General features: G+C 46.9%; 1 protein-coding gene and 1 long non-coding RNA gene across 5 annotated transcripts; both read right to left on the reverse strand.

The window, feature by feature from the left end:
* Window positions 1–47: 47 nt before the first annotated feature.
* SRP14 (signal recognition particle 14) lies at window positions 48–18,924 on the reverse strand. Of its 4 annotated transcripts, none has more exons than XM_084521328.1 (6): window positions 5,612–5,730; window positions 4,963–5,085; window positions 3,302–3,374; window positions 2,554–2,666; window positions 1,356–1,388; window positions 48–921 (listed from the first exon to the last, which is right to left on the reverse strand). In XM_084521328.1, the coding sequence occupies exons 2-6, from the start codon at window positions 4,972–4,974 to the stop codon at window positions 832–834; spliced, it is 321 nt and encodes a 106-aa protein (XP_084377454.1). In that variant the 5' UTR covers window positions 4,975–5,085; window positions 5,612–5,730; the 3' UTR covers window positions 48–831. The 4 variants fall into 4 exon arrangements, with proteins under 4 accessions (XP_084377454.1, XP_084377453.1, XP_084377455.1 ...); XM_084521327.1 differs by having other exon boundaries at window positions 5,255–5,708; XM_084521329.1 differs by lacking the exons at window positions 4,963–5,085; window positions 5,612–5,730 and adding an exon at window positions 18,773–18,924.
* Window positions 8,311–11,416, reverse strand: LOC311437722. Its single transcript, XR_014693661.1, has 3 exons — window positions 10,683–11,416; window positions 9,628–9,689; window positions 8,311–8,657 (listed from the first exon to the last, which is right to left on the reverse strand). It is a non-coding gene; the product is annotated as an uncharacterized lncRNA (long non-coding RNA).
* Window positions 18,925–19,142: the final 218 nt, after the last annotated feature.

The following is a 19,142-nucleotide window of genomic DNA, read 5'->3' on the forward strand; positions in this document are numbered from 1 at the left end:
GACAACTGTCATTAGCAAGACACATCACAGCAGTCATGACAACCAAATCCATTTCTCATTGTGTTTAATAGGAACAAGTAAGTATTCACCTTTTACATCTGCTCATATGAAGGAGCTACTTTAAGATGCAAGGATGGGGAAATCCAGATCCCTGAATACGTTGAAGGATGAAGTTTTAAAAAACAAACATTCAGGTGACATGAGCATTCTTAAGCTATGCCTGAAGGGACCGTGATGCAGAGTCCTGCACTGCCCCACCCTGAGCCAGGATCAGCACAGCTGGATGGGCACAGGGTAAGGCAGAGCTGATGAGCTGAGAGCTCAAGCATGGGACTTGCAGTGCATCTGCACTGCATCGGATAAACACGGCCCTCAAAATAAGACAGAAACAGGAAAGCTGCTGTTCCTGAATAATAGGTTGGCACCCACTTTCCCTAGTACTACCAAGACTTATCTTTAAAACTGGGCATCTGTCACAGAGACTCCTGTTCCAATCTCACTTTGCTCATGGTGCTGTGCACTTCTCTTCACCCTCTATTATCCCCCAGATGGGTTTTACACCGCCCACTTGCATAATACAAAACAAACAGCAGTATAAGTACAAAACTAGTTGGCAGACGAGTGTAAAGCTATTTTGGTATAACCCTGTAAATACTCCTGCCATACAACAATCCACAGAAAGCATCTCCTGCTTTCAGTTTAAACAAAAGTACTGATCACATCCCAGTATCCTGCTGGAAGGAAAGCCAAAGACAAGTGGTAACTCAAAAAGAAATGGACTTTGCTTTGAGCAAGGGTCAAGTCTGTTGCAGTGATGGTGGGACACTTCCATCACTGTGTTGCTTTACTCTTCTTGTTTTTGCTTTTCTTGTCCTTTTTCTTCAAGCCATCCATGTTAGCTCTCAGCAAATTAGAATATGCCTGAAACAAAAATTAGAACTGTTAACAGAGCAAACACTTAAATACCAATGTAGAGGCAACACTTCACCTATTGTTTGTGGATATCTATCTTCATTTTTTCGGTTCTCAGTTACTGGCCCTGAGCAGCCTGATCTCATGGGTAGCATCCCTGCCCACAGCAGGGGGTTGGAACTGGATGATCTTTAAGGTCCCTTCCAACCCGAGCCATTCTCCACATGCCTTCACACTACTGCACTGGGAAACTATTGTTTCTAAGCCAATGCAGGAAGTTAGGTAAGACAGAGTGCACACATTCGTGGAAAACAAAATCCAGTTCTAAGGTTAATCTGTGTGTCAGTTCAGCATTGATTCAGCTCAGTCACACCAATCCACTGCTTCCTACTGACTACTCCCCAACAGGTACAGAAAAGGAAGATAAGGCACACAAAACTTACCATCTGGAATTTATTTACTTCCTTTGAGCTCACCTACAAAAGTAATACGAGATGTTAACCACAAACACAACAGCTTCAACATTACAAACTAAAACATTAGTACTTGTTTTCCCACCAGGGACCATCTAATGTCTTCAGTAGCAGCTGGATCAGGCCATGACAGTCAGCAGTACCCAGGCTGTACTGACACGGCGTAACACCTCACTAACTCAGAAAAGTGAGAAGACTCCACATTAGATTAAGCAAATCTTCTGAAGGCTGTTCTCCCCAAATCTGTGTTTTCAAATGGGAAGGAGGTGAAGAAACATTCTACGGAAGGTTTTATTTCACTGTAGGGCCAGAACTTAACTGACGTGTCAGAATGCAAGTCCTGGTATGAAACATTACAGCCCTGATTCTCCCCGCTATTTCTCAAAGCAACATTTTTCCTTGGATTACTTCACTAAGAAGATCTGAAGTCAGCTAAAGCCTCTCACAATCTCACATTCAGAGGAAACGCATCAGGCTCTCAACTTCTAAAGTTAACACCTCCTGAAATATAAATAGCCCTCTAAATAAGAAAGAACACTGGGTGTGCTAAGTGAGTCTACCCCATGCCTGTGTATTATTGGCAAGAAACACAAATCCCTTTCCTATTGTTTCAAAGTCAGGGAACATTCTGTTGTTCGACGGGGTGCAATAACCTTCAGTAATTACACTGAGGTCTACAAGAAGTCGCCTCTCTCAGCCAAAGTTGACTGCGGGGCCTTTCTTCTCCTTAGAGACACACCATTTGTCCTCACACTGCAGGTTCCGTCACTGTCCTCTTTCCTTCTGTCTCTTTGGAGACATCACCCTTGTCTCCAAAAGGAGCTTCCCCCTTCCCTCCCTCCAGTTCCACCTGACTGAGAACACAACAGCCATGGTTGCTGAAAACAGGCAGAGAGCCTTCCTGCTTGTCTGGCAACACCATTTTGAAGCCAAATGCTGTATACAAAAACAAAACCAAACAACTGTCCCATCTGCAACACGAACTGCAACTGCAACACTTTGGCATCCCGATTTCAGTTGTGCTTTTAGCTACCATACAGTTTCTCTGTAGAATTAAGGGGGCAATTCTCATGAAATTGATGCAACGACAAGCTTCACTTAAAACACAAGGTATTACATGAAAGCCAGGTAGGGCTGCTCATCATTCTAGCCCCAGGTTATCCCTTACCACTGTGCTGATTTTCTTCTTTCCATCCGTTGCTCTGAGAAGACACTTATTGTCTGCGGGTTCAAAGCTTTCTACGTGGCCTTTGCGTGGGACTGGTTTTGTTCGACCATCATCTGCATTGAAATATAGAGAATGTTTATTTGTATTTGGCTAAAAATTGTGGGATGTCTCCTGACTTGAGATGTTAAAAATCACTCATCTGCAAAAATACCTGGAAATTTAGGGCCGTCTGAACTGTACTGTGAAACTGCACAGATCCCTTCATCTGTAATCGCATAAACTAGGGCTGCCTGGGCTACCTGACTGACCCAGCACAAACACACAAACCTGTACACAGACACACTGCGTGAACCGCACATTTCAAATGCACTTCAACCTGCAGCACTCAGCACAGAGCCATAGAAAAGCCCAGGCCGTGAGGAACCTCAGAGACCGCCTGGTTCAACTCCTCATGGGAGAAGCAGGGCCTGGGCAGGATTCCCTCAACACCCCGTGTGGCTGAACCCTGTACGCCTCAAAATGCTGGGGGGACGCACCACATCCCCGGGGACATGGCAGCACCACCACAATTCCCCACTGCAGCAGCCCGTGGATTTTTAGTTACCGCTTAGCAATCAGAAAGCCTCCCTGCTCGGCGTGGTCCGGAGCAGCGCCTGCCTTTACGGCTCCCAGCCCCGCAGCAGAGGGGCCGCGTCGTGCCCCCCCCCCCCCCCATTAAGCCCTTAGCGCCCGCCCCGCCCCCACTCACACTTCTTCAGCGTGATGAAGACGCTCCCGGACGTGCGGCACTTCTGGAACAGCCGGGTCAGCTCGGTCAGGAACTGCAAGAGAAGGCAGCACAGGGCCTCGCCTGGGGGCTCCCACCGCGATAACGGCCCCCGGCCCGGGCCCAGCCCCCCCAGCGCCCCGACGCCCCCCTCTCCCCCCGGCACCTGCTCGCTCTCCAGCAGCACCATCGCGCCCGCCCCGCTCCGCGCTCCGCCGCCGGCCCGGAAACGCCGCACGCACGCACGCACGGCACGCACAGCGCGCACGCCCGGCCCCTGCGCACGCGCGGCGCCTCGAGGCTCCGCCCCCGCCCCGCCGCCGGGCAGCGCCACGTCAGCCCCGGGAGGGGGGGGGCGGGGCCGGGGGGGGGCTGTGAGGGGCCGCAGGGGGGGTGGCGCGGCCCGGCCGTTAGCAGCCGTTGGGCCCCGCAGCGGCCGCTTCCCGCACTGTGCCCGCTGCCCCCGCGCGGCAGCAGGGGGAGCTGTGAGCGCGCGCAGCGGGCGCCGGGCAGCGCCTGAGCAGGGCTGGGCTGGGCTGGCCCGGGGCCGCCCTCCCGCACCCCGCGTTTGTCCCTGTGTTTGTAGGGTTGTGTTGTACCGGAGACCCGAACGAGGACAATGCGGGGGTGTTGCGGGTTTTTATAGGCAGCTTGTGAAAGCAAAACAGAAATGGAAAAACTAAGCACGTGCAACGTTCTCCCTTGGGAACTACCGTGGGCACAGAAACTGGAAGCCCAAAGCCAAGCACTGCCAGTCATGCTCGCCAAAAGAGCGGACGGGTGGCCATGTAGCTGAAGCACGGGGGTGAGAGCTCTCAAACAAATTCTGCCCCTCAAATCCACCAGAGGATTCGTGCGTGGCCCTGAACCATTCTCCCCTCTCTTCTGTAGGACAGCTCCTCTCTCCTAAAGATGAGAGAAGATAGAGTTTCTCTCCACACTTTATGCAACAAAACCCGTTAACTCTTGTAGGATGAGCACCACCGAGTCTTTCCCCTCTTCTGCACAAAAATCTCAACCCGCTATTGGGAGCTCCTGCTGCTGCTGAGGTGTGCCTTTGGCACTGCAGACATAGCCCTGGCCAGTCGAAGCCAGCGATCGAGGTAGCAGTAGCAGCGTAGCTACAGCATCTGGGACAGGGGGATTGGGCAGCTGCCTCCTGAGGTAGATTCCTTGAAGGAATCGGTGATACCAGGATTTCTGATAGCACTGTATGCTGGGAGAAACCACTGTGAGAACATTTCTCTGAATACAGACAGACGCTCCTAATTCAGGAAGGAAAGTATTTCGGAGCAGAGGAGCAAGAAAAACAAACCACAAGTGGGGAGACCACAGGTTCCAGACAAAGGGAATACAGAGAAGCAGGGGACAACTGTTCAAAATCTGTTGGAGAATAGCACGTGTGTCTCCAGTGTGTGACAAATGACTTACTGTAGGTATCTAAAACACGAGAAGTTTTTAGAAATGTACGGTTTTGGAGAGCCTTTGTTTCACAATAGGTTATATACCAAGGTATGCAAACAGAGAGAGAGAGTGAAACTTCTACCAGAAGCTCTGACTGTTCGATTCCTCTTGACATTGCTTGGTGTCAGTAAAATACAGATTACACAGCGAGGAGCCCTACCACCTCCTGTTGCACTCACAGATGTTCGCATACTGTAACTGTCAGTCCTGTGCAATGCCACAGCTTCCAGCTTACAATTTCAATTTCTGCCTCTTCACAAGGTAGTGCTGGGATTGCTTTTGTACAAACTGAAAGGTTTTCCCTGTTAATAGAGGATTTTACTGTTATGATATAGAACTCTAGAGTTGTGTAAAGTTAACATTTTTAAAATCTACGTTTCATCAGCTTTTTTTTTTCCTTTTTTTTTTTTTTTTTTTTTTTTCTGAAAAGATTTGGATCTCACTGCTAATAAAAGAAGCAGTTCCACTGACTTGCTGAATTTCTTTCCATAAGTGCAGCAGAGGATTTTTGTTGTTGCTGTTAGCTTATCTTCCCAATCGTGGAGCTGTTTTTCAAGCCAGAATGTCACAATTTAATTAGGGGAGAAGCCTTCATCGCAACTTGCAAACAAGGTGAAAATGTAATATTTTTAACAATTCTTTTCCAAAAAATAGATGGAACAGGGAAATGCTGACATTGCTTTAACTTTGCCAAAGGCTGCCAACACTCAGAGGCAATAAGCTACTCAGCTGGTGAAAAAGTGCTGAACAAACACAGAAGGAGCTAAAGGGATACTCCCAATCATGATACACTTGCTTTTCACTTTATCTCCTGCCCCAGTGCAATACCTTTCCCCTCACCCTCTACCCCCAGCAAAAAATAAAAAATAAACAAAAGGAAAAAGACAAGGCAGGTTGGATTAAAACAGTAGCAGGAGGAATTGGTGGATCCTGAGAGCTGGCAGGGGCACGAGTATTTTGTAACCTGATCTGTCATGTGACCAGAGCCGGGCAATAAAAATAAGTCTCCTACCAACCCTCCTGTTTGCTCAACTTTATTATATGGTGTCAGTAGAGAACTACTTTTTTTGGCAAAAATTTAGCAAATGAAGCCACCTGAATCATTAAATCCTGAAGGAAATCTGGCAGAGAACTGGAGGAGGTTGCTGCTGTGCTTCCAAGTTTTCCTGGAAGCAGGCTTGTACTGGAGAGAAACAGAGAAGGTGAAACCTCTGCTCTGCTCAGCGTGCTGGGAGGGGCAGGAAGCAGAAAAACAGGATTATCAGAAGCAAATTAAATTCTTAATCAACTTTAGAAGAAGTTGGCAAAGATCTATTTGAACTAGCTAGAAAAGATTACTGCTCGTTCTGGGCTATCTCACACACACACACTCAGCTGCCGCACACCGCAGCGCAGAAATGTAATAACATACTGCAAATTACAGTTTGCTGACCATGCTGCTCAAGATGAGTTAATAACAGATAATGGCCCACAGCTCACAAGTGGATCATTCTGGTAACTCACTTTGATCTGTGAGTTCAGGCATACCTCGTCACAGTATAACTATGCGCAGCAAAAAGAGGCAGTACCACAGCAAAACCCCAGGAACACCACCACCCCTTTACCACCCTATCATTAGCACTGGAAAAACAGAGATGCACACCTCAGTGCCCTCCTAGCCTCACCAGATCAGAGATCAATGGGCAAAGGGAAAGTTTTCTGGGCCCAAAATTTAACAGCAGCTGGTTGGGCAGAAAGGCAGTTAACCCTGAAACAGCTGCCAAAATATCCCCAAGTTCTGTGCCAGAGAAAAAAAGAAGAAAAATTCTAACAAGAGATGTGAACACTTTTTCCTAGTGCTAAGTAGATTTCCAACACAGCAGTCAGCAGATGACCAAGGTACAGGCAAATGTCAGCCTGTAAAGAAGTAAAGGACATGCAGAGGAACAACAATCAGAGAGCTACTGAACATGATATAAGTACACAAAGTGGTATGATTTGCCTGATCAGCCAATAATAATGAAAAGGAAATTCTGAATATAGATTCAGAACTAAACTGGGCATTTCTGAAAGATCTTTCTGAGAGCAAGATATGCCACCAGGAAACTGCTGAGGCAACAGTGAGGTCAACTTCCAGAGAGAAGCTCTCCATAAGAAACCAAAGGTCTTCTGTCATGTCTTAGGATCCAGTGCATGTGCCCTGAGCTTTATCCTAAACACCGCTATTCATCTTTGTGAATACCTCATATTTTATTTAATATTATTTTTTATTTCCATAGAATTGTTGTCACAGATAGGCTACGTGTAACCCTGCATCCAACAAACACTGACTTTCATTGTGTAATAGCAACGTTAGCTGTGATTTATTGATTGTGAGGGAAACCAGGAAATAGATAAGTTTCTTGAAACTCTGATGCACCACGTTACTATAGTAGTGAAAACCAAAGCCTATCTGCAGTGAGACACAAAAAGATTGTTTGCTGGAAAGGGACTTCATGGATTTGAAGTACCACCCAGATTTTGGAAAGCTTCTCTGTCAGGGAAGATAAGGGATGCATATTTACTGTATTATTAAGTGCCTGGGTTGAGCTCCCCGTTTATATTCTCCATGGACAAAATTATAGTAACTTGGTGCTTATACCTTATATTATTTTGTACTCTTAAAATTAGCATGTTACCAATTCTCAAGGCTGTGAAATAAAGTTTCAGTGTGTACCTTGCTTACATTTTGGAGGGTTACTGGAATAAAACAGGGCTACTGAAATGGCAGCCCTAGGCCTGTGTTTGAACCAGGAGGAAGTTTTGCGTGGGGTTCAAACACTTCCCACACAGACACTTTGAGGTATGGACTTTCACACAAAGCTCAAAAACTTTCTGAAAATAAACCATCAAATTTGTCTGTCTTGCAGTCCCACTGGCGTCAGTACAGTCATAGTGAGACACAGGAGGTCAGAATTTGGTAGCTGGTAGCGTAACTTCTGTCTTTGGAGCTGTAAACAATAAACCACAAATTTATTGGGGTTAAAACTTTGTTATTATCTTTAAATGAATTTTGCGATATGACCTTCGAGCCTGGTTTCGGTGGGTCTTTGTAAGTCATCTGTGAACTCCAGTAAGTTGTCTGCGGTGCGGAACCAGGCCTGCCCAATGTGATGCACCTTCTGGGTTCTCTAGAAATTGTATTTACCAAACCTCACAGCTCATCTCCCAGCAGAAAGAGGATATATAGTCATCACTTCATTTTGTATGGCAGATTTTTAAGCAGACACCGCATGTCTGGTTAAGAGCTGTGCAAAGCATCAGGGAGGTAATTAAGCTGGAGCTCAAGAGTAATGAGGTGACAGAGATTGGGTTGAGCATCATTTCTTTCACACTGATGTGTCCTACTTTCAGAAACATAGAAATGCAGTTGTGAAAAATTTCCACCAGACATTCCCAGTGAGGTTACAGGATATTTTTTTTCTATGTATGTACTTAAGAGACAGAATGAAGAATATCACACCATGTTAAAAAAAATAGAGAGAAAAGAAAAAACAGTCAATGGGAATTGTAGGTCAACAGAATGACACTAGGGAGGACAACATTGTCCTTGATACCAGCGAGCATGAGGGGATGTGTAATTACAAAAGGAGTCACAAGGTCTTTGCTCTCCTCCGTTTTCACTCTCCTCAAAAGGACAGACCTGCAAGCAGCGTATGTTCTCTTGACACCGTGGGGTGTTGCTTTCTCAGGAAGAAAAGGGTCACCTACCAACTCACCAGCACCATTTCCTGTCTCTGCTGAGGCTGACACGAGACCTGGCTGGACTTCTGAGATTTAAGGATCACAACACAAGCTGCAGTGCTGTGAAACAATGGTTTCTTCACAGCCTGAGCGGCGATGTCTGACACAAGAGCTGCACAGCACAACAAAGAAACAATCAAGTTAGCCACCAGATGAGTGAGGTGTCAGAGATTGGCTGAGACATTACTGCTCTCATTTCCATAAGCCGTAGTTTTGGGAAAACAGAGACAGTTTTGACTGTTATCGCCAGATATTTCCAGTATGACTCCTTTCTTTTAAGAGCTGCCAAGTTTACCTGCTTATTTAAGCTTTACTTGTATTTCTCACTCTTCCTTAGTGCTCCTCCAAACGCCCAGATACTTTCTAGGAACAGGGTGGTGTGGGGAGGCCGCTCCGGGCAGTAGCAGCTGGGCCGCACTCACTGGGTCAGAGGCTGGAGGAAGCAGTTTCCTGTTTTGCTGGTATTCAATGCCATTTAACAATAGGGGGAAAGAAAAAAACTGCAGGTCCTAAGCACAGCAAAGCTGTTTTCTACATGAGCTGTCTGCCTGTTCCCCCGCTCTGCCCCAGCCTCACCCCAGCCGAGGAAAGGCGGCAGCAGGGGAAAGGAGGCAGAGGCTCCAGAGGCCAAGGGAATGAGTGCTTGAAGGCATTGCTGCCATGTTAGCGGCCTTGGCAGCCGGTCTGAATATTGCTAGTTTTTATGCTGCCTCCCAGGAGAGAGAAAATGAGGTACTTGTGCAACACTTCTGGAGCAGCGGTGTCAGCAAGAGTCACTCATGCCTTCTGACAACACCCAAACCGTATTGTCCCTCCCAGTAGATGGCTTTCAGCACCATCTTGAGATAATGATTTTCAAGAGTGGTCAGTTCATTAGAGCAGGAACTACACTAAGAGATTCCTCGCTTTGCCTTTCTTAATGTCATCCTTCTCCAATGGTCTGCTCAGTGCCAAATCCCTACTCCACTTTTATCGGCTCAGAGTGCCCTCGCTCTCTTACTCTCCTCCTCCTACCTCCACACTCTGGCAGCATCCCTTGCTACCATGGAGCTGGGCTCCTGTGATCCATACAGAAATCTTACCTCGCTTACTGGCCTTATTTTTCAAAAGCATCTTCCACGATTAAGGGCTGCAGGGTGTAGCTCTGTAAAGCAGATTAAGCTAAGCATTATAACTACAACTGGAGTCATTCAAAAACAGGAAACACGGGTACAAAAACTGTAATTTGAGTTTGTTTCTGTCCCTTTCCCTTTATTTCGGCATCCCCCTCTCTGTTCCTGAATACATGTTGTCTGCAGACACACACTGAGCGGCAGACAGGAGCCCCAGGCAGATTGGAAGTCACAGGCTCTTTGTTAGTGCTCAGGCTATAGAAATCCCAAGTGAGTCATCCCTGCTTGCAGTAGCAGGTAGCCCAGCCATTGCCAATCACAGAGCCTTAAACACAGCCCTGCCAAGGAAATTCTCAGAAGCAACACAGGTATTACAAATGCAATCCCTTTGTTATTGCCCATAGCCTTAAAAACCTGTGACAATTAAACCTTATGGCTGTTAAAGTTCAGGAATGGCATTGCTCGACAATATTGCGTTCAGGTGGTGCAGTAGGTTTACTGAACAGTGTGCCAGAAACCTCCACATTAAAGCATTTCCATTTCTTTTCCCATTTCTTTTTCTTTTTCTAATTCTTTTTCCTTTTCCTTTCCCTCTCATTTTCATTTATTTTTTTTTTATTTTAAAGAAAAAAAAAATCCATAATATCTTTTTTTTTTTTTTTTTTTTTTTTTTTTTTCCCCAGGCAAGTTGTCTAACAAAAAGCTGGAAACTAACAGGTACTAACAAAAAGCAGGAAAGTTTTCAGAACTTAATCTGCTGAGGACACAATAATTTTTTTGCATAGAGCCCAATCAGTGAGACATGCTAATGTAGGAAATCTATCATGCTTAAACCTTACAATGACCCAAGAGTGTTTTATTGTCAGTTGAATATAGCAAGAGAGCTAGAGCTCCACTGAACTCCCCTGGAAGAAGAGTGCTCAAGGTCTTAATGGAGAACATCACAAAAAGGCTATGTTCAAGACCAAAAAATCCCTCCCACAAACCCTAGGATGAAACCGATTTCATCTGCGCTAAAAGCTTACCTAAGATAATTTTGCACTCAAGGTATGACGTTCTCTCACCTTCATCTTTTCCTTCCTTGCTTTTCCAGGCAAGATTGAAGGCTATCATTAGAGCAAGTCTCTCAGAAGGGTACTGTCACTGTCACCTGTGTTTGCCTGCCTGTGGTGTGCACCCTGGGAAAATCCCACAGCGCTCCTGAGGGAGGATAAGGAGCACAGGGGTGAGCAGGAGCACGGCACCAGCCGCATGTGGGGCAGCGCTGTCCTGCACGCCGTGTGGCACTCGGTGCTGCTGAGACAAGGTGGCTGCAGGCTAGAGGAAGGCAATGGAAATAGGAAACGACATCGCTATTCAGCAGGACACCAGCTGCTGTTTCAGGTGCCTGTTCCTCTCGCCCCACCAGTTGGGTTGTTATGGTGTGTTAGTCATCCCACCGCCTTCAACACCAATCCTCCGCTCCTCACACTGCCCTCAGCTACGAGCTGTAGGCTAGGCTTGCTGTGTCCTGTAATTACAATATATAGCTCATTGCTATCTATTGTGCCTAGAGGTCAGACTCCAGAAACAAATTAATTAATTGCACTTTCTGCACTTCTAGGCCGAGATAAGATTTTTACTTTTTTTTTCAGTAGAAGGCTCTGCTTTTTCCATAGCACAAACGGCTTGCCGTAATAAGGAGCCTGTCAACATGATACTCTTCAGCTAGAGGCAAGCAACAGGCATTTTATCTTCGCCGGGCGCCTGATTATCAGTATTATACGGCTATCTTTTGGCAGAAAAGTCCTGGCAGCAAGCAGCCGCCTCAATCAGAAAGCGATTAGCTGTGCACCAGGCGTGCCCCAGCGAGGAGGCAGCCTCCCGGTGCGCGCCGCGGGACCTGCACCTCTCCACGAGTCGGGTGCTCCTCGGCTCGGCGTGGTGACAAGCCCAGCGGCCGTGCCTGGCAGTGGGGTACGAGCTGAAACTGGGTGGGAGTCGGGTGACAAGTGATCAGCTGGACAGCAAGTGTTGGGGTGGCCTTCGGGCTGCTGGAACACAAGAGCCTGGAGAAAACCCGCATTTGGGTGTAGCTGTAAATAAGGATTTCCTCGCTCTGTGGATGACCGGACCCCAAATCTGGCTTCCCCACGGTCTTGCTGCTTGAGGACCGAGTGTGGGACAGGTCTTGGCCCCGCAGGTGCTCTGGCTGCAGGGGGTAGCTTCAGCCAGGCACCAGAGAGAAGGCTGAGGGCGGTGCTCCTTCTCCCAAGGATGATTCGGTCACACAGGCCCTTTTATTTTCCTGGTTTCCTACACACACTTTTTTTGGAGGTGTGTTTCAATTCCTTTTTTCTTCCCAATTTTTTCCTCTCGTCCCCCTCTCCCTCTGTCTCCTTCCCACCATTCACTTCTCTGTCACTAATTGCCATTCTTCGTTACCCCCTTCGTCACGTGCCTGGCTGTCACCCACGAGGACTTTCACCATGCAGGGCAGCGATTTCTCTGACACCGGGGCTTGTGTGCTCAGGGTGGGGGGAGTCCTTCTGCTACTCAAGACCAAACAGTTCTTGCACTGCAGCAACCTGAGAAGAAACAGCCACTGCTGACGGGCGAGCTGCCGTGCTATTTGTGTCAGCGTGCGGTGTTTGGGTGCCATCAGTCAGGATTATTGGGGGAGTGCAGCACACCTATACAAAACAATGGTTGCTTTCCCGAAGCACTCACAGCTTAAGTGATGACAGCGTTCTTTCATAAACCAAGCGTGCTTAAAATCTCTAGTGAAAGCTGACATATGCTCAGAGAGACTGCTGGGGAAGTCCCGCTCTACGCGGAATGAAAGTCCCATCACTCCGGGTGAGAACGAAGACGTGTATCACTTTCTCTCCTTTTCTCCACTGTTTTGCTGCTGATTGTAAGCTCCCAAACAAAACCGAGCTTGCAGGGAATGTACAGACTGCAGCTTGTTCTCAGCTGATCCTGTTGCAGGGAGCAAGTTCCTGGCTGATTCACGAGCAGTAAAAATAAACACAGTCTGGGGAAGGCAGGGAGGAGGGAGGGAGACTGGAGGGTACTGAGGAAAAAGTAGGAGCTACAGCAGCTGGTGTTTTCTTTGCTGGTTCTTTTCAGAGGATTTAGGCAGGTTGGAGATGTAAGTGATTAATGTCGAATGATAACACCTCGCCCCCCTCCTCCTTCTGGAAGGAACACAAGTCTTTATGCGTATCACTGTTCTCTCAGCTTTAACCTTTCCAAGATTTACACACTCCATCCACTCCAGTGCAGTGCTGTGGGGCTGACAGCACATCTGGGTGTATTAACTGTACACTCTGTGGTTTCTGCAAATGCCTAGGGTTTGTTCTAAGTGTTTTGAAAGGCTACACTCGAAGCCCCGAGACTTCCCCTTTGGAGTTGACCAGACTGAAGGCAAGGTACTGCCACACGAACTTGAGACAGATGGTTTCTCTAGCTTGTTTTTTCCGTGCCAGCCCGTTGCAGTAAAGGGCATAGCTAGATGCTGCTGAGCTCCAGTACAACTCGCTTCCACAGCAACTCCCAGGTTGCTCCCAAACAAAGCACAGACAAGTACCAGAAAGCTTTTTCTGTCCCCCTTTGTAGGTATGTCAGCTGCTTGGCCACGTACATCCAGGAGCCCTGCCCTTGGCTCTGCTCAAGGGCAATGGTATCAGAGCGTGCTCCTGTGCTGTGCGGATAAGAAGTCTGCTTTTGTCTTGCCTTTCTTCCGCTGAAGAAAAACACACGGCAGATATAGCTGGGCAAAGGTGGCTACGTAGCTTCTACCATTGATAAAAAAGAGTTTCAACAGAAGTTTTATGTTGTAACTTAAGGAATGAGGTTCCCACCAGGAACAGCATAAGCCAAAAGTTAAGGAGACTTTTTTAATCATTTATCTTAAGCGGGCCTGATGGAGGCATAAAAAATTATAACGTGCTAATGAAATGTCCTGAAGAAACAAAGTTGAGATGTCTCATCAACAGCGAGGATGAGCAGAATATCAGGAAAAAATTTGATGACTTCAGAAATTCACGGTGCAAAAGGTCATACACCTAGATAACAGGAAAGACAGGGACACACCATTTGGAAGACACAGGGGTGAAGAAAAACCAAGATAGAGTCATGCATTACAGGGAACTGAGCCAGCCATGGAAAAGGTAGAGGCAGTCAAGAGGTGTGTTGGACAAGCTACTGTGGGTAATTAGCATTACCACCATTGTGTAAAGCTGAACCCAAACCTCGTGTGTTTGGAACAACAGATACTGCTCTTGTCAGCCATATTTACAAAAAGGCAGGCTTAAACAAATGGTCGGGGAAATTAAGAGTCTGTCTTAGAACACCATAAAGAAACTGACTTACACAGCAACAAACCGATGAGAACAGGTGAGCAGGGACAGGAGGGTTTAAATATGTCAGAGAGGCAAATGCCAAGGAGAGAAAAACAGCTATTTAAACTACAGCTTAACCTTCACACAAGAACAACGTGGTATAACATAATGACTAGCGGAGTAAACTCTTAGAAAAACTTTCCACTGTTTTTTTTTTTAACAGCGAAGTAGAGAACATGCTCAGGATGGCACTTCACAGATTACTGACAGTGTCTTCTGATGTGGAAGACCCAGTAGGTCCCTTTCCATCTAAGTCCTTACGTGGGCTTCATAGACACTTATATATGGATGTTTATTCTCCATGTGATTTAGGTTTTAATGATTAGGACATTGATCAACACACCGTTAGGTACTGGGAAGGAGAACTGAAGCTTTTCATGTCCCTGGTTGAGGTCCAGTCCAGGCTGAGCGGGGCTGAAGGAGAATTTGTGCTTTATCATGTGGCTGATGGTTGGTAGCTTCTTTGGAAAATGAACTGCTGCACAATTCCTAACAGGCAGCCTGCTGGATCATGATATCACCACTGCCAAAAGATAGTTTTGCTGGCAATCTTTCTGGAAAGGCCAAAGATTGACTGGACAGGGAGAGTGAGCGAGCCAGTAGCTTTGTGCGTGTAGTGGAGGGTGGTGGGTGGAAATTGCACCACAGTCAGCTGATTTTACCTGTCCTGTGTACAAAAAAGGGATCCTGGTCCCTAAGACTGCCAGCAAAGCACTTCTTAGTTTAACTTCCCCATTGAAAGTACAGACCAGGACCATACCGGACGGCAATGCCCTATTATTCTCACGTGGTGCTTGGCGCATGCGATTGTCTGCCTGTAAGGTACGTGCATGTACATGCACTTAAAATTGTGCTTCTGACATGGCCCTGATTTATGAGGGCATGAATTACGTGTTTGCCTCGCGGATGCCCCTCTGCTGTGCCTCCCTGGAGCAGACCAAGACGCTCTCTTCTCTTGGTGTGCACTGGGGCGGGGAGGAGAGGAGCCCTGGTAAAGGCTGAGTCAGTCACGGACAGACTGGAGTTTTCTTCGGTTTTGAGATCCAAGACTGGCTTTTGCCAAGACAAGTGCTGGCACATCCCACAGCAAAAAGGAGGGGGAGCACGGGGGAGGTGAGGGGTGGGAAGGAGAGGGAGACCAAAAGACAACTGATTATCCTTTTTTCTACTGTGCTAGTCCTGTGAGAAAGGAGGAATTTATAACACACATACACGCTTCAGGTTTTTCAAAAGCTGTCTTTAGCTGTATATCATATTTCCAGGGGTCAAATGTTTATGCATTTTGTCTACAACAGTAAAAATGTGTATTTTTAATACAGAGTGACTGATCACGCAAGTGAGCCAAAGCGAAATGCATTAAAACAAAGGCCAGACACATCACTTTTTCTGCAAGGTTAGCTGGATGGTGTAAGCTTTGCACCCTGCCTTGACCAGAACTGGTTTATCCATCAGACTGCAATACCTTGACTACATTGCATCTGTACTTCCAAGCAAAACCAAACCACCTCAAACAACAGCTCACAAGGCTTGTTTATGAAGTTTATACTGTTTTTGAGAATTCTTAACATCTTTTGATTGTAGACACTTTCCCCATCTCAATCTGCCTACGTCACTGGTGTAACCCACAAAGCACCTCAGTTACAAGCAGCACCCTGTGCATCCATACAACATGTGTACAAATCATGCTGTTGCCATACTGGCAAAATGTCTTGAAATGGAGCAAGTCTTTTAACACAACCAAAGTTACTGTTACCTAAACAAAGCAGTGTAGCTTTACTAAATAAGTTCTGAAGGAGAAATGTAGTCGGATCTTCAGCACTGAGTGAAAGGGAGCAAGGTAAGAGCAGATCACTACACACAGAGATCTTTTCATATTCTGGAAACGAGAACACCCAAGCATTGTTTGGATGCTCACCGCTATGAGACCAAACACAGTATATTATCCAAACAGGTTTTTAACCACTTTCTTCTCAGGTGTGACCCTGCCATTCCTACTTAAGGTGAAGGAAAGATCTCTGCTTCAAAACACAAAAATTTCTTATGACTCATCTTTATTTACCAAGTTTTAGGGAATAAGGTGGGATTTCTTCTGCTAAAGCCAGAAGACTCATTAACAACCTACAGGGAAAATGAGTAAATATTTCACACAGAGATAACTAACTGCTGCCCTCTGATTCTGCCTTACTCACCTCCTCCGAGGTATACAAGGACAATTTTGTTAGTGCTGAGTAATAGGTTCTCTCAAAGTTGTTGGGGAGATGCTTTCCATGGGACAGGGAGTCCCACAGTCCTTCAGGCTGCTCAGCAGCCCCATGTGGGCCAAGCAGACCCCACAAGCCGTGGGTACTGCTGGAGCCAGCTCAGCTCTGTCTTCTCTTGACCCCTGAGCTGGCTGGCACGAGGCAGCCAGTGCCAGGCTTTTGTTTTCCACGCTCAGCCAGCTCAAGCTCTTCCCACCCAGAACTGCAACCCATGGGGACTTTTTGTAGCTGCCCTTAAAGTAAACTCACGTGGTCCGTCCCAGCTTGGCCTCAAGTATCCTTCTGGGTCATCTGCCGCATGCTGTACAAACAGGCGAACTTGCCAAATGACCAGTTCAGCAAAGAGCACGCTGAGGTGTGGGCTGTTAAATAAGGATGACTTGCAAGGGCTGACAACATGCTTGGCACAGCACAAGGCACTGAGGAAGACAAAACCCAACCTCAGTGTGAAACCGTACCCGGCTCCCGCGTGTGTTTGTACAAGGCCGGCGGCTCGGGAGGACAGTGTCAGGCTTTCATCTGTGTTTACACAGGCCTAGCACAACAGCGTCCTAATCCAAACCGGAGCTCCTAAGTATCACAGCAATGCAAATTCAATAACACTAATGACAAGCTTTCCCTCCGTGCTCACCGGGTGAGGCACGGGAGAGCCGTCCCTGCTGGGAAGGAGCAGGGCCTCGCACCGGGCTGGGACAGCTTCAGGCTGACCCCGGCCCGGCCGCGCCGCCAGGCCTGCCATGGCGCCTCCTGCTGCGGGCGAGGCCTGGGCGCCTGCGCTGCGGGGAGAAGTCGGCCTCATTTGTCTTCTGCTTGCCCCGGCTGAAAGCGCGTGTGCGTGCAATTCCCGGGGTTCAGCTAACGCTGGTATTTTCGTAAGCCACAGCAACTTGGCTGTGTCAGTCGATGGGTCCTTTTTTTAGAAAGCAGATAAAATGGAGTTGGTAGGGAGAAGCATTCTGCTGACACTTGCTCAAAGTGCTTTCCCTAGGACTTCATAAAGTGGTCAGGGCAACTGTCTGTCACAAGATTTAACGAAAATTTTAGAACTTTTAGCAAAGTATTCCTGACCAAATCTGAAAGAAAACACGTTTCAGTCATTTCCATCTATTCTTTAATCCAACATTATTAGTTGGCTCACGTCCCACAGGCAGCGTACCGTACAGCAGGTAATCCTACAGACATAAAACTTGTAACAAAGTTCACCTCCTGCCACGAAAATATGCTGTACTGAATGAAAGCTAACGATCTGTACGTGAGTGTGGGCTTTACCTCTTCTACTTACAGGAGGCTGTGAAGAATTATTAAAATAATAATAAAATTATAACAAAATGCGCACATCTCTGTCATTAATCAATAAGGAAATCCCACTGGATATTTGACAAACAGGATTTAACCACTCAGTGAACCTGGTGGACAATGGAAAACTGTCTTCACAAATACCAGCACTGACAGAAAAACATAATTAAGAACGTTATCCCCAAGTAACATAGAAAACAATGTCTAGAACAAATGTGCAGCATTCAGATAATTGCATCCAACAGATGTCTTCAGTTAGCTGTTCATATAAGAGGGATATCATTTGAGAAGAGGAGGCTCCAGACGCTATACAAGATTAGCATTGTACCTTTTAACACTGTAAAGTCTTAAATAGAGAAGTTTAAGAAGGGAAGCGAGATGGTAATTTTAGAAACACCCTTATTAGTAACCGTGCTTTTTGTTGTGTTTGTTTTGGTTTGGTTTTGAAGGTGAATGTTGAGAAAGATGAGCAATACTAGGATAAGATTAAAAGTATGTCCTTTGGTAGGGCATTTGGAGATAAATTCTGCACATAAATGAGCAGGGTTCATAGTCTCTTTCATATTGTAATAGTATCCCCAGTGGGATTTGCCTCCTCGGCTGTTCCCAGTCCCCTCCCCCAGCACCGTGAGATGAGAAATGCAGTGTTTTTAATGACTGGAGCAGGAGGGATCTTGTTATTGTGGCTGCATCACCCCTCCAGGACACAGTTCAGTAGGAGTTTGTCATGTGGCTGAGCAGAAACGATGAATGCAGGTTTTATGAAGTTCATTCCCCAAATACAAAGGAACAAGGGTGGAAAAAAAAAATCACCACCGCCACCACATTCATGGCTACAGGCTGCAACAGTATACAGTTCACAGCCTGAGCTCTACATTGATCACTGTCAAGCTCCTGGGCTGCAATACACCTGTGATCTCTCCCCTAGCGCACACAGCAAGCCTTTACCTGCACTCCTGCCTTCACCCACAGCATCTCTCCCCTGCTACCTTACTCCTTTTCTAGGTGGAGGCATTCAGTGCTATAGTGTCCCTCCAATTCCTGGCTTGGGCCTGGAGAAAACTTAACTGCCCTCTGCTTGGGGACAAGCAGTTATTTGTAGATTAATACCCTCCCAAATACACACACACACGCTTGTTTCCTCCCAGCCCTGCTGCAAGTTGCCCGCCTTACCTCGGGCATTGCTTCATTTCCTGTTTGCTCCCACCAGCCGCCTCCTTTGATTCAGCTCTGTGCCATTATGCAGGCTAATATCAAACGGGTGGAAGAGGTAAACACTAAAAAAACAACCCAACGTGTCCTTCCTCTCCTCAATGGGCACGATGATATTGCCAGGAAATGGGTAACAGCTGCAGGTGCTAGAAATGAACTGCATGTATAGGAAGGTCTGGAGTCTGTGTGTTCAAAACATGTATGCAGATAATATTTACTGCAAACAGGTTGTTTTAAATGGGTAAACACTAACACAGAGTCTCCTTGAGAAAGCACCCTGCACACACTCGTGCTGTGACAGCAGCTGCCTTGCACCATCCGAGCCCCCTAC

Source organism: Aythya ferina (genome assembly GCF_964211825.1).
Source record: "Aythya ferina genome assembly, chromosome: 5".
NCBI classification, from domain to species: Eukaryota; Metazoa; Chordata; class Aves; order Anseriformes; family Anatidae; genus Aythya; species Aythya ferina.

Bases quoted from the DNA above. Each gene is read 5' to 3' on its own strand.
- SRP14 (XM_084521326.1), bottom strand. From the start codon at position 3,509: ATGGTGCTGCTGGAGAGCGAGCAG. The intron at 3,375-3,485 runs GTGCCGGGGGGA...CTTCTCTTGCAG, and splicing joins TGCTGCTGGAGAGCGAGCAG to TTCCTGACCGAGCTGACCCG. The intron at 2,667-3,301 runs GTGAGTGGGGGC...ATTTCAATGCAG, and splicing joins CTTCATCACGCTGAAGAAGT to ATGATGGTCGAACAAAACCA.